The sequence below is a fragment of the Salvelinus alpinus genome, chromosome 35, assembly GCF_045679555.1.
Source record: "Salvelinus alpinus chromosome 35, SLU_Salpinus.1, whole genome shotgun sequence".
Lineage (NCBI taxonomy): Eukaryota > Metazoa > Chordata > Actinopteri > Salmoniformes > Salmonidae > Salvelinus > Salvelinus alpinus.
Genome location: NC_092120.1, coordinates 10,101,305 through 10,115,856, shown reverse-complemented (window position 1 = coordinate 10,115,856; position 14,552 = coordinate 10,101,305). Strand labels below are relative to the sequence as shown.

Here is a 14,552-nt window from a genome sequence, read left to right as displayed (position 1 = left end):
CAGGGCTCTGGCAGTGCTCCTCCTGCTCCTTCTTGCACAAAGGCGGAGGTAGCGGTCCTGCTGCTGGATTGTTGCCCTCCTACGGCCTCCTCCACGTCTCCTGATGTACTGGCCTGTCTCCTGGTAGCGCCTCCATGCTCTGGACACTACGCTGACAGACACAGCAAACCTTCTTGCCACAGCTCGCATTGATGTGCCATCCTGGATGAGCTGCACTACCTGAGCCACTTGTGTGGGTTGTAGACTCCGTCTCATGCTACCACTAGAGTGAAAGCACCGCCAGCATTCAAAAGTGACCAAAACATCAGCCAGGAAGCATAGGAACTGAGAAGTGGTCTGTGGTCACCACCTGCAGAACCACTCCTTTATTGGGAGTGTCTTGCTAATTGCCTATAATTTCCACCTGTTGTCTATTCCATTTGCACAACAGCATGTGACATTTATTGTCAATCAGTGTTGCTTCCTACGTGGACAGTTTGATTTCACACAAGTGTGATTGACTTGGAGTTACATTGTGTTGTTTAAGTGTTCCCTTTATTTTTTTGAGCAGTGTATATATATACACACACACACAATATACTCATAATCAGTATGAGACCATTGTATCCTGCATAAGGTTATGTAGCGGTGTCATCTTACACTAAAGCTCTGTCTGATCTACATTGTTCAGTAGTTGTATCAGCCCAGTGGGATATACGTTCCAAACCAGTTCATCTGGTCCAGTTGCCATGGACCTTTTTATTCCACTGTCAGTATAAGTCAGTACATGACACCTTTATTTCAAGAACATATATCAAAGTGGTCTTTTTTCACTGGCGGTTGGGCAGGGTGTTGGGTGTTGGGTTGTTTTGCCCCCTGTTTTTTGGTCTTCTTTATACGCCTCAGCTTGTTTATTTTCTGACGACTTACTATTCAATGAAATGGAATGTAGTTTCTGGTATATTGTGTAGTCAAGGACAAGTCTGCTACAGGAAATATTGGTTTTCTATAATGTAAACAGGGAAAAGTCAAAGGTGGGGAAGCAAATAATCTTCATCTTTATCTCTACTCTCCTCCATCCTATTTCCTCCATGACCACAAGTCTTGTAGAGAGGAATGGTGTGAAAATCTGAGCCGTATGCATGCAGTGAGAGGCGGTCTTGCCAGGCCAGCTCAGATTAGACCACTGTGATCGTCGCTATGTGAAACCCTAAACCCCATTATGTGGCTAACAGGATAAAGCTTTGCTACTGCTGGGCGGACAATGAGCTACAGAGGGCTCTCAATACAGCCATGCTTACTGCTCACTGTTTAACCACAGATGCCTGGGAATAACTCTATTAGTCTCTATGCATACTATGGAGGATAAAGTGCTCCTATCGATTGAAATGCCCTTTGCCATTTCCTCTTGGGTGAAATATCATAGGCTATTATAAGCTGATGTACCTGCAGGGTAAGATTACTGATTCACATCGTCTGATGCATTTCAGGTTGAAGGTTCATGTCAGTTTGTTGAGTGTTGAGCATCCCTGTAATTTGAATGTTGAATCCAAAGTAACTTCATTCTGAAGCCCTGAATTCCTTTCAATTGTGATAACATATACAGAATTGTATGTGCTACAAAATATGAATTTGACCGATTTGAGTAAATTAACATACTCCAAACAGACAATACTAGTTTATCTTCTCTTCTATAAAGTCCTGAAGCACTCTGAAATGTATGATGTTGCCCTTAGAGACCTTAGAGACATAATAACCTCTCACTGATCGATAAGACATGGATAACTTCGCACTGTCCAGACCTGTAATACCATAGCAACAACCATCTTCAAGCCATCTGCTCTCTGATCTGATCTCTGTGACACCAACCTTTACTGGCTAGATTAGGACAATATATGAGGTTAGATGTTTTGTTCTTAAACCTACTGCATCATACAGAGGTTTATTGTCAATGAGGGATATTTGAGTGATGTTGCACAGTAAAGCCTGATCGGCTTCACTACGAGTCTACAAAACATTATGTACACATTGACACCATATGATACTTGCAGTATGTAGATTTAAACATACTGGGCTCAGCAGATGAAGGTACATTTTCAGAAGGAACTGATTTATTGGTGGTGAGAAGAACCAGGATGATTATGAGAAATCACAAAAGCTGCGCTTAGACAGGCAGCGCAATTCTGATATTTCTTTTCCACTAATTGGTCTTTTGACCAATCAGATCAGCTCTGAAAAAGAGCTGATGTGAAACATCTGATGTGATTGGTCAAAGGACTAAATAGTGGGAAAAATATCAGAATTGGGCTGCCTAATGAGTTCGCTAAGAAAATCACAAAGGGGTGTGGGCTGAGGGGTGACTGTCTATACCTTTTTTTAAAGCTGGAATGGGTAGACATGTTTTGTGTCTGTTTCTCTCTGACTCTTTGCATATGTATATATCTCTGGACATTCCCAGTTGGACCAGACCCCTAATTATATATATATTTTCATGTCCTTTCTATCCCCCTAGCAACTTTAATGGCCAGATTAGGAGAATATATGATATGAGATGCTGATACAGCTGTAGTATAGTTTTAACGAGCCCATGGGGGACAGTTGATTGATGTTGTCCAGTAAAATTGGCAAGCATGACCACCTTCACTCCCTTACCAGACTGTGTAAAACATTATATTTGGTGTTCAAGATGTGTAAAAAATGTTTTAAGGGGGAGTACATTGTATGGTGAGTTTAATAAAAGTTGTACTGTGGGTGGGGAGCATGGGACAGTAAGCTTGATTTTAGAGTAGGATGAGTGACCAGAAGATCTGTTACTTTTTGTAAGAGGTCTATTAAGTATTATTGCGCAATAGTATTATATTTGAACTACTATTCTAAAGACAGTATACTTTTGATATAATCTAAAACAATTATATAGATACTCATTCATTCACTTGATAAAAGATGCAAAATTTGACTTTCATTAGACACTACCATTACATAGAAGAAGAAAACGGTCCTCTTCGTCAGATGATGAGGATCAGATTTAATGATGGTGAGAACCAGGAGGATTAGGATAGGAACAGTCACTGAGCTACTTACTAATGAGCTAGTTAAGAAGATAACAAAAACTGTGTGTAGGTAGGATCTATGCCTCTTCCCTCAGATGGCTAAAAAACATGCATCTCATTCTCCTCCCAGATCCTTGTTTTGCATGTTGATATCTCCCTCATAATAGACCAGGCCACTCCCACTTGGACCGATCCCCAATTAGATCCCTTTATATGAACAGAAGACTACCTAATGAATAACACGCTGCCACTAGCCTGTTGTTCTCCCTTAAGAGGGGTGCGTATTGTGTGTGTTGGGGGGCAGATGCCTGTTAATTGGCTGGTCTGTCCTACTGTGAGCCGCACCGCATTCCATTCCAACAGCTTTGGTAATGGAGCCATAGTGAGGACCGTTGGGGCAGAGGGTGGCTGAATGTGTTTTTCTATTTAAACATTCGTTATTGTACCCAAGGTTGAGAACTTCTTTGAGGCTGGTGGAGTTGAGATGATGAGATGACTTGAGTTGGTGAATGGTCTTCATTGAACAGACCTTCAACTTGCTTGTAGCTACTATGACTGTGTTTTTAGTAAAGCTGCAGTACAATATGCTTCCCCTTCTCATCATCAAGAATCCACTTTTTTAGGAGAGAAAAAAGACACCAAAGAGGAACAACATGATGACTTTATTCAAATGAGTTTATCCCCTGCTAAGAAGTTTCCTTTCGTTTGAAAGTTTGTTTCTTAATTCCTTTGTTGTTGTTGTTGTAATGAATTCTTTACAGTGATCTTTTTTCATCGTATTTTAAATAGCTTGTTGAAAATACACTTTATGGCACTGTCATGAAGCATTATGACCATCATAATGCCAGATAGGCCTATCACGTACAGTACATGCCCTTATGTCAGTCATCAATCAAAAAGAGGGTGTCTTGTCCTGCTCCTGAAGGATAACAACCTCTAACTCAACGTGAGCAAGACAAAGGAGATGATGGTGGACTACAGGAAAAGGAGGGCCGAGCACACCCCCATTCTCATTGACGGGGCTGTAGTGGAGCCAGTTGAGAGCTTCAAGTTCCTTGGTGTCAACATCACCAACAAACTATCATGGTCCAAACACACCAAGACAGTCATGAAGAGGGCACGACAACGCCTATTCCCCCCTCAGGAGATTGAAAAGATTTGGCATTGGTCCTCAGATTCTCAAAAAGTTATACAGCTGCACCATCAAGAGCATCCTGACTGGTTGCATCACCGCCTGGTATGGCAACTTCTCGGCCTCCGACCGCAATGCACTATAGATGGTAGTGCGAACAGCCCAGTACATCACTAGGGCCAAGCTTCCTGCCATCCAGCCACCCTAGTCATATACTGTTCTCTCTGCTACTGCACGGAAAGTGGTACCAGAGCACCAAGTCTAGGTCCAAAAGACTTCTTAACAGCTTCTACCCCCAAGCCATAAGACTGCTGAACAATTAATCAAATGGCAACCCGGACTATTTGCATTGACCCCCCCCCCCCCACACACACATTTTTACACTGCTGTTACTCTCTGTTTATTATCTATGCACAGTCACTACATGTACATATTACCTTAATTACTTCGACTAAGCTGTGCCCCCGCACATTGACTCGGTCCCGGTACCCCAAGTACTGTATATAGCCTCGCTACTGTTATTTTATTGTTGCTCTTTAATTATTTCTCTTTTTTCTTTGTTCTTTTTTCTTTATTTCTTTTTTACTTCAGTTTATTTGAGTAAATAATTTAACACTTTTTTTTTTTTTACGGCGTTGTTGGTTAAGGGCTTGTAAGTAAGCATTTCACTGTATGGTCTACACCTGTTGTATTTGGCACATGTGACAAATAAAATTTGATTTGATATGTCATGACAGTGTTATGACTATATTATGACAAGTTATGTCAGCTGTTATGACATGACATGGTTATGCCCGTGTCATAACATGTTATGATGCTGGGTGTCAAGTTAAGTGTTAATATATATATATATATATATATACAGTGCATTTGGAAAGTATTCAGACACCTTCACTTTTTCCACATTTTGTTACGTTACAGCATTATTCTAAAATGTATTAAATTGTTTTTTTTCTTCATCAATCTACACATAATACCCCATAATTACAAAGCAAAAACTGTTTTTTAGAAATGTTTGCAAATGTATTGAAAAAAAATAACTGAGATATTACAGTATTCAGACCCTTTACTCATACTTTGTTGAAGCACCTTTGGCAACGATTACAGCCTCGAGTCTTCTAGGGTATGACGCTACAAGCTTGGCACACTTGTATTTGGGGAGTTTCTCCCATTCTTCTCTGCAGATCCACTCCTGCGTTGTCTTGGCTGTGTGCTTAGGGTCGTTGTCCTGTTGGAAGGTGAACCTTGAACCCAGTCTGAGGTCCTGAGCGCTCTGGAGCAGGTTTTCATCAAGGATTTCTCTGTACTTTTGTTCGTTCATCTTTCCCTCGATCCTGACTAGTCTCCCAGTCCCTGCCGCTGAAAAACATCTGCACAGCATGATGCTACCACCACCATGCCTCCCCGTAGGAATGGTTTCAGGTTTCCTCCAGATGTGATGTTTGGCATTCAGGCCAAAGAGTTCAATCTTGATTTAATCAGACCAGAGAATCTTGTTTCTCATGGACTGGGAGTCCTTTCGATGACTTTTCGCAAACGCCAAGCGGGTTGTCATGTGCCTTTTACTGAGTAGTGGCTTCAGTCTGGCCACTCTACCATAAAGCCCTGATTGGTGGAGAGCTGCAGAGATGGTTGTCCTTCTGGAAGGTTCTCCCATCTCCACAGAGGAACTCTAGAGCTCTGTCAGAGTAGTCATCGGGTTCTCCCTGACCAAGGTCCTTCTCCCCCGATTGCTCAGTTTGGTCGGGCAGCCAGCTCTAGGAAGAGTCTTGGTGGTTCCAAACTTCTTCCATTTAAGAATGATGGAGGCCACTGTGTTCTTGGGGACCTTCAATGCTGCATACATTTGTTGGTACCCTTCCCCAGATTTGTGCCTCGACACAAGATCAGAGATCTACCGACAATTCCTTCGACTTCATGGCTTGGTTTTTGCTCTGACATGCTCTGTCAACTGTGGGACCTTATATAGACAGGTGTGTGCCTTTCCAAATCATGTCCAATCAATGGAATTTACCACAAGTGGACTCCAATCAAGTCGTAGAAACATCTTAAGGATGATCATTGGAAACAGGATGCACCTGAGCTCAATTTCGAGTCTCATAGCAAAGGGTCTGAATACTTATGTAAATAAGGTATTTCTATTTTTTATTTTTAATACATTTGCATAAATGTTTTATTTAATCAATTTTAGAACAAGTCTGTAACGTAACAAAAAGTGGAAAAAGTCAAGGGGTCTGAATACTTTCTGAATGAGCTGTATATACACTACCGTTCAAAAGTTTGGGGTCACTTGAAAATGCCCTTGTTTTTGAAAGAAAAGCCCTTTTTTTGTCCATTAAAATAACATCAAACTGATCAGAAGTTGCCTCTTCTCTGTTGACGTTGAGACTGGTGTTTTGAGGATACTATTTAATGAAGCTGCCAGTTGAGGACTTGTGAGGTGTATGTTTCTCAAACTAGACACTCTAATATACTTGTCCTCTTGCTCAGTTGTGCACCGGGGCCTCCCACTCCTCTTTCTATTCTGGTTAGAGCCAGTTTGCGCTGTTCTGTGAAGGGAGTTGTACACGGCATTGTACGAGATCTTCCGTTTCTTGGCAATTTCTCGCATAGAATAGCCTTCATTTCTCAGAACAAGAATAGACTGATGAGTTTCAGAAGAAAGTTATTTGTTTCTGGCCATTTTGAGCCTGTAATCAAACCCACACATGCTGATGCTCCAGATACTCAACTAGTCTAAAGAAGGCCAGTTTTATTGCTTCTTTAATCAACACAACAGTTTTCAGCTGTGCTAGCATAATTGCAAAAGGGTTTTCTAATGATCAGTTAGCCTTTTAAAATTATAAACTTGGATTAGCTAACACAGCGTGCCATTGGAACACAGGAGTGATGGTTGCTGATAATGGGCCTCTGTACGCCTATGTAGATGTTCCATAAAAAATCTGCCGTTTCCAGCTACAATAGTCATTTACAACATTAACAATGTCTACACTGTATTTCGGATCAATTTGATGTTATTTTAATGGACTAAAAGAAAAGTGTGCTTTTCTTTCAAAAACAAGGACATTTCTATATATATTTTTTTTTTCTTACAGATGCTCACAATGTCATTTGGAAAGTGGTTTGTAGAGTACCAGTAACATTGTCATTGCCAGTAATCATCAGCACCTCCACAACTGACAGCAATAACCACCATAACAGCATTAAAGTGTATGTATGGTGGAGTAGGTTGACAATAGAATGATGATGACCTGCATATCAAGACAATATTTGGCTTCTGGAGCCTCTTCATAGCAGGTTCCCTCAAGTGATGCTTTGGGGTTTAGAAGGGGCCACCCATTTTGACTGGCCCCCATCCTACCATTGGCTCGTTTACATGCCCCCAGTCTCCGCTGGCCAGTTCTATTGTTGTATCAGTGTCCATTCATTGACCGGGATGTCAGCGGGGACAACAATACCTTACGCATAACTAATAGCCACAGAACCCAGCGAGGGCCGTTCTACAATAGCAAACAGAACATTCTCAAAGCAGCCTCGTCCAGAAGCCAGCCGTTCGCTGGACAGTGGAACTGAAACTGCGGAAATGTTTTTTTGAGATTTTGTTGGTATTTTTATTTAATACATTTTAAAGAGTTAAGCTCGTTATTCAAGCGTTGCTATAATAGTTAGACTTCAACTAAAAGGGAATCATACTAAACCATGAACCAGACGAGGATTTTTCAGCTTTTTCTATTGGTGGTCATATCTTCAGGTAATTCTTTTCACATTTAAGCGGATGAATGTTCGAGCTTTGAATAGGTAATGATAGTATAAGTCGAGTTAATGTCCTCCATGTGGAACCAACGGAATGTTTTGCTACTTGCATGTGATTTTGAAATGATTTTAGCATGCAGCCTCAGTATCTAATGTATTTGAGGTGAACGCGAAGCCATGCGTCTTTAGTGTGCACCTGCCTCTCTAGCCTATTGCACTGCGTAAAAGCAATTATTTCCTTTCCTGTCGACTCCATCTCGTCTGTATATGTCTTCCATAAAGTCATTGGTGTCGATTAGGGGACATGTGTAGTTTGCAGCCTCTGGGATGCCATGGGTGTAATTAGAGAAACGAATGGGGGCTGTTAAGGCGCGCGTAAAGATGAATGGCCAAGTTGGAACCGTCAGGATATTTACAACTGTGTCTTTGGAGGGAGGCTTTTGACCTTCAACATACATGTCTATAGTGTTATTTTGGACATTATGCGTGGATAGCAGAATGGAGAGCCTTCAAAAAATAGAAAACATTTTTGTTATTGATTCGGGTTAGGTGAAATACTAGAGCATTAGATACTTTTTTAAAGCGTTTTTCATTCCAATTCGTTTCATTAATTATGTGTTATCAGCACAAAAGTTGACATATGTTTGATCACAGATTTCAATGGTGTGCTACCATGATGCACCATTCAGTCGATGCGTAAAGATACTAGACTATTCTCTCTCCTTTTACGCACAAGTTTACTTCTCTGTAAGGCAATTTTGGGACAGGAACTCACGGTGCTTCATGTTATTGACTTTAGTCAGCTCCCACATTATTTTCTCTGATTACACCACTTAAGACAAATGAATGGCAATGGCTATCCATGAAACAAACTTTACATAATAATCACAACGATAATCCAATACAACCTTTCAATACGAACATGTTAGTAAATTTGACTCATCCCCTGAACCCGACTATTGCCTCTCATGCATTTATTCCTTAATCATAAGAACCACGTTTACACTACACATAAAAAAGTGTTAAACTCAGGCAAAGAACATATCTGGAAATACAATAACTGTAGGGTAGGAAATGGCGATGTTTTGGCTACCACTTGTGTATTGAAATCTCATCAGGAATATTTGGTCAGATCAGGCTCATCTACCCGTCATGGTCAGACACAGGGCAGCCAGTTGGACTTGGGGTTAAACAATGATTGACCTCCTCACACCTTCATTTACATAAAGCAGATAGACCCTCTCTGTCTGTCCCCCCATCCCCCACACACCTCATTTAGGGGCATGATGATGGTGTGTGTGGGATTGGTTGTTCAGTAATCCCCCTACAGCTGCCTTATTTGATATCCCCTAAAACCTATGCACACACACACACACACACACACACACACACACACACACACACACACACACACACACACACACACACACACACACACACACACACACACACACACACACACACACACACACACACACACACACACACACACACACACACACACACACACACACACACACACACACACACACACACACACACACAAACAAACACTCTCCCCCAGCCTGCACAGACAGTGTTCTCAACATCTCAACCAGACACCCTTTTGACTGGGGGTGTTAATCCCAAAGATCTACATTGAGGTGGAATCAGGGACAAGGCTCTACCCTGCCATGAGGCCCAAAAGCTTGGCCCTAGTTCCTTCAGACTTATTTGCTCTCTGTGCCATAGCCTCATAGCCTTCCCTGGTGGCCTCCCCACTTCTTCACCTCTTATGTGGCTGGACCCATCCTGGGTTCATATATAACAAATAAGACTGAAGTTGGCTCATAGAAACAGTGCTGCTGGCTGTTATTGCTGTGTGTATGAGGGATAAGAACATTCCCCACAGTTTATAAACTGAGTTAATTACATGCATAGACCATATAAAATGCAGGTATTCAATAACTCTTTTTTGACAGCAGTTATGAATGACATATAGTTTGTAGGTTGTACGTTTCAAGATGCATTACATTTTATAGAACTTTAAGCAAGACCTAAATGCCTTCGCAACACTGGCAATTTTTTTAATGCAATATTGCAAAGCAATGTTGTCAGCAATGGTTGCTGCAACTTTTTCCATTGCAAATGAGAATCGTTTTATTATCTGGGGAAATGTAATCGGCAGGGCCACTTAGTCAATAAGATTGTTATTGCCTTGGCAATATTGCCTAAAACAAATTGCCTGTGTATCATGGGCATGGTGAAAGAACAATGTACACCACGGGTCTCATACATTGAGAGCAAAATTCTCCCAAGGCCCTCTGAGGTGGGATGTACAGAAACTGAAAATAACATTGTGTTCATTATACAATGGAACCTTTTATAAGAGAAAGAGAAAGACACACTGAGGTTTATTAACCTCAAGAAAGTTATCAAGAAAGTGTGTAAAAGTGAATTCTGAGCACAGTATTGGAAAAACATGTCCATCTCTATCTACCAGTTGAAATGAAACAATACCGATGCCCCTTTTACTGAATAGAAACATGAAACAATACCGATGCCCCTTTTACTGAATAGAAACATGAAACAATACCGATGCCCCTTTTACTGAATAGAAACATGGAACAATACCGATGCCCCTTTTACTGAATAGAAACATGAAACAATACCGATGCCCCTTTTACTGAATAGAAACATGGAACAATACCGATGCCCCTTTTACTGAATAGAAACATGGAACAATACCGATGCCCCTTTTACTGAATAGAAACATGGAACAATACCGATGCCCCTTTTACTGAATAGAAACATGGAACAATACCGATGCCCCTTTTACTGAATAGAAACATGGAACAATACCGATGCCCCTTTTACTGAATAGAAACATGGAACAATACCGATGCCCCTTTTACTGAATAGAAACATGGAACAATACCGATGCCCCTTTTACTGAATAGAAACATGGAACAATACCGATGCCCCTTTTACTGAATAGAAACATGGAACAATACCGATGCCCCTTTTACTGAATAGAAACATGGAACAATACCGATGCCCCTTTTACTGAATAGAAACATGGAACAATACCGATGCCCCTTTTACTGAATAGAAACATGGAACAATACCGATGCCCCTTTTACTGAATAGAAACATGGAACAATACCGATGCCCCTTTTACTGAATAGAAACATGGAACAATACCGATGCCCCTTTTACTGAATAGAAACATGGAACAATACCGATGCCCCTTTTACTGAATAGAAACATGAAACAATACCGATGCCCCTTTTACTGAATAGAAACATGGAACAATACCGATGCCCCTTTTACTGAATAGAAACATGGAACAATACCGATGCCCCTTTTACTGAATAGAAACATGGAACAATACCGATGCCCCTTTTACTGAATAGAAACATGGAACAATACCGATGCCCCTTTTACTGAATAGAAACATGGAACAACCTTTGTTCTGGCATTGTTTTCAATTAAAGATAAACTAGACTTCCTGTTCTTGAAAGTGAAATCCATTCAATCAAATGCTGGTGGCCAATGAGACCTGATGTTGACTTCTTGACAGAAGCCACTTTCACAAGCAGCAGTACAAGATGACATAGGCAATTTCTGTGCAACAATGTCAATACATTTTGGTCATCCCGATTCGGGTTGCGATTGCCTTGACAAAATGCGCTCCACTGCATCTCTCTAATATATTTCTGAGCAACTCAGGCCGAGGCAAAGGGAAAGCGAAGTTGGATCATTTCGGATCTTTCTTATTTCGATTGTGCTGTTTTTACATGGCCACAGTGTGCTGAAAGAATTATATGCCTAACCCATTTACAGCAAACTGGGTGTGAGAAAAATTGAGGAAAGTGATTTTCGCTTTAATACAGACTCAAAATAAATGAAAAATATGCTTGGAGCATGTAGTTAGAACAAGTGTTAAAATACTGATGAATTAATCATCACAGTGTGTTGTCATTAGAATGTATTGTCATTAAATAGGCTATTAAGGGTTGTAGAATGATGAATAACAGACAAGCTAAATATGTTATCTCAAAACATTGCATAATGGATGCTTGGTCTGTTGCCAACATTGCCCACATTCCTACAACGCCACCCCTTGTAATTATTGGTCATTAAATGCCCCCTACCCTTGCTGAACACACCCATGGGTGTGTAAGGAATAGCTTGTATGCGGAAGTGAATTGATTAGCGCAATGGGAAAAGGGTCTCGTGTTCACACACACGCGAATGCCAAATTGGCTGGCAATTAATGAAGAAGTGGCTGTTTAAACAATAGGAGAGGAGCTATGCTGGGAGCAGATCTGCTGGTGCACCATCGGCAGCCATAAAGAAGAGCGTGCCATGCAGCTAGTCAAGGGGGGAGGGCTGGGAGAGGGGTAGAGAGGGGAGTTTAACTCCTATTAGTGGGACAATAGGCCCAGCCCTGCGACGTCAGTCCCCAAATCCACACAGCCCCCTGACCCAGCACCCCCAATCCTCAATCCCAGCTGGGCCCAGGAATCAGTCCCCAATACTTATACAGGCCTATCTCCCCCCCTCCCCTCCATCCATTATGCCTGCCTGCCTGCATGGGCCTAATTCAGTAGACATCATCTGTGCCTATCCCTCTGCTATGATGAAGAGTGAAGGAGGCTAGTGAAGGAAAAGGTGAAAGGAGAGAGGGAGAGCTGCTGGCTATAGCAATATCCACTGGTAATAAGGCATGTTTATGCCTATACCAGAGGGTCTTCCTGTGGTACGACTTGAGCTGATAATACAACTAGGCCTTTAGAATTCTATGCTTATTATAGCATGGTCATTGATCTTGTCCATTTCACCTAATGGAGCTTATCAACACAAAAAATGTGAGAAAGCACTGTGAATACAGTGAAGCACACATAAAATACGTAAATTTTCACTATGGCATCCGTCTATTTCCAAAGTCGGCCTCTCCCCTTCATGCAGGGGTTCCCAGGGTTAGGGAGAGGGGATAGTATGGGACAAGTCAATTAAGGATTCTGCGACACACTTGCAACTGGGCTTGACTCACTAGCAGCCCCCCCCACACACACAAAAACATACAAACCGACACAGGGAAAAATATAGAGAGGACGCAACCAATGAAGGGATTTACTTGTGTTTGCTTTCTCTGCCTCGACCCTGAACCCCCTTTTCATCGTCCTGGGGGGCTTAGCCACCTTCGCGCCACAGTCACAATGGAAACTGTGAAGTTCACTGCCAAGTCTGAGGCGACAATAAACAATGAAGGGACTGGGGTAGGGGGCTGCTTTGGTGACCGAATGCAAGCTGTCCTCCGCCGGCCCCCTCAGTCCCCTCACCCAACTCTCTCATGACCTTTTAGGGGCTGGGGTCACAATCTGGGGCTGAGTGGTAGAGATTTGGGATTTTGTGGGGGTGGAGTGTGAGGGAAAGCTAGGGGGATGGGGCCGGGGGTCCCTGTCCTCAGTGTTCTGGATAGCCCCCCTTCTGCTTATTATGAGCACCCAGATGGGTGGTGAATTTATCCATAGACTTAACACTTAATCACACTCCGGGGCACAGGGGCGAATGCAGGGCTGCAGTGGTAAAGATGGGCTTTGCATTCTGACTGTGTGGAATACAGCTGGGAACTCATAAGGCACAGCTGAGCTTGGCTGCTTTTATATGGCATACATAGATGATAAATAATATCATCATTCGCTTTATGCCTCTGATTTCAAGCACAAATGGAAAAAAACGACTACTAAAAACAAATGATTAAGGTTTCCTTCTTGAGCAACCCCAAAATAATGCTGTTTCCAGCACTCTCACCCCTCAAAGCCAACACAATTTGACATCAGTCTTAACTGCTTCCCTCGTAGTCCCTTCTTACATTACACACTCCCTCTATCCCCAGCATGGAAGTCCCCAGATATCTCTAATCCAATATGTCCCCACAGAAGATCTGACATGCAGCTAATCCTTAGTTAGCGTGACCGACATCTCCCTCTCTCTACATCCCCAGCATAGCATCCCCAGGTATTCCATTATCCACTGCTTCCCCTTACATCAGATGTTAAGCTTGACTGGGTGTCTCTGGGTAGCGCAAGCAGTCGTTCTGAACTACAAAGACCTGGGGCACAAGCTTCTCAGCTGTGTCAGGCAGTGTGACTTGGAGCCTGTTCTAAGACTCCAGGCCAGAGTGACTTAAGCTTGGACCTGGTCCTGGGTCATAGTATTGAAATCCAGAATTGATCTATTTTGCAAAGCAGATTTGAAGGAGATTGTAAAATAAGTTATGTTTTCGAAGGGTTTGAGATTCCTTGTACTGCGGCTGCTTGTTTGGCATGCATCCATGTGTTCATTGATTGTGTAAATGATGGACTTTTACCCTGAATGGCCCAAGCACTCATATAATATAAAGTTGTTGGAAGGTGCAGGTGATTGAGAATAATTGTATGTCAGTGATTAAAAGGTGTATAACCAGAACCTAAATGTAATGATCAGGTATCTACTGGAGCGAGAAGATATCTTCATTTAGATTAAGATGCTTTAAGGATCTGTCCTGTGGATGCACAGCTATACTGGGAATAGACTGTAGTTTCTGGTTAGTTGTTATTTGTTACAGAGGGAGTCAATGGAAGTGGATTAATGGGAAAAGGGGGAGGGAT

At 42.0% G+C, this 14,552-nt stretch overlaps 1 protein-coding gene across 1 annotated transcript in view; it reads left to right on the top strand.

Moving 5' to 3' along the window:
* Nucleotides 1-7,610: 7,610 nt before the first annotated feature.
* Nucleotides 7,611-14,552, top strand: part of LOC139564362 (immunoglobulin superfamily DCC subclass member 3-like) — a 25,551-nt gene continuing 18,609 nt past the window's right edge. The window contains exon 1 of the mRNA XM_071383833.1: nucleotides 7,611-7,912. Within this exon, the coding sequence (XP_071239934.1) occupies nucleotides 7,861-7,912 (52 nt within the window). The 5' untranslated portion in view covers nucleotides 7,611-7,860. The remainder of the gene's footprint in view (nucleotides 7,913-14,552) is intronic.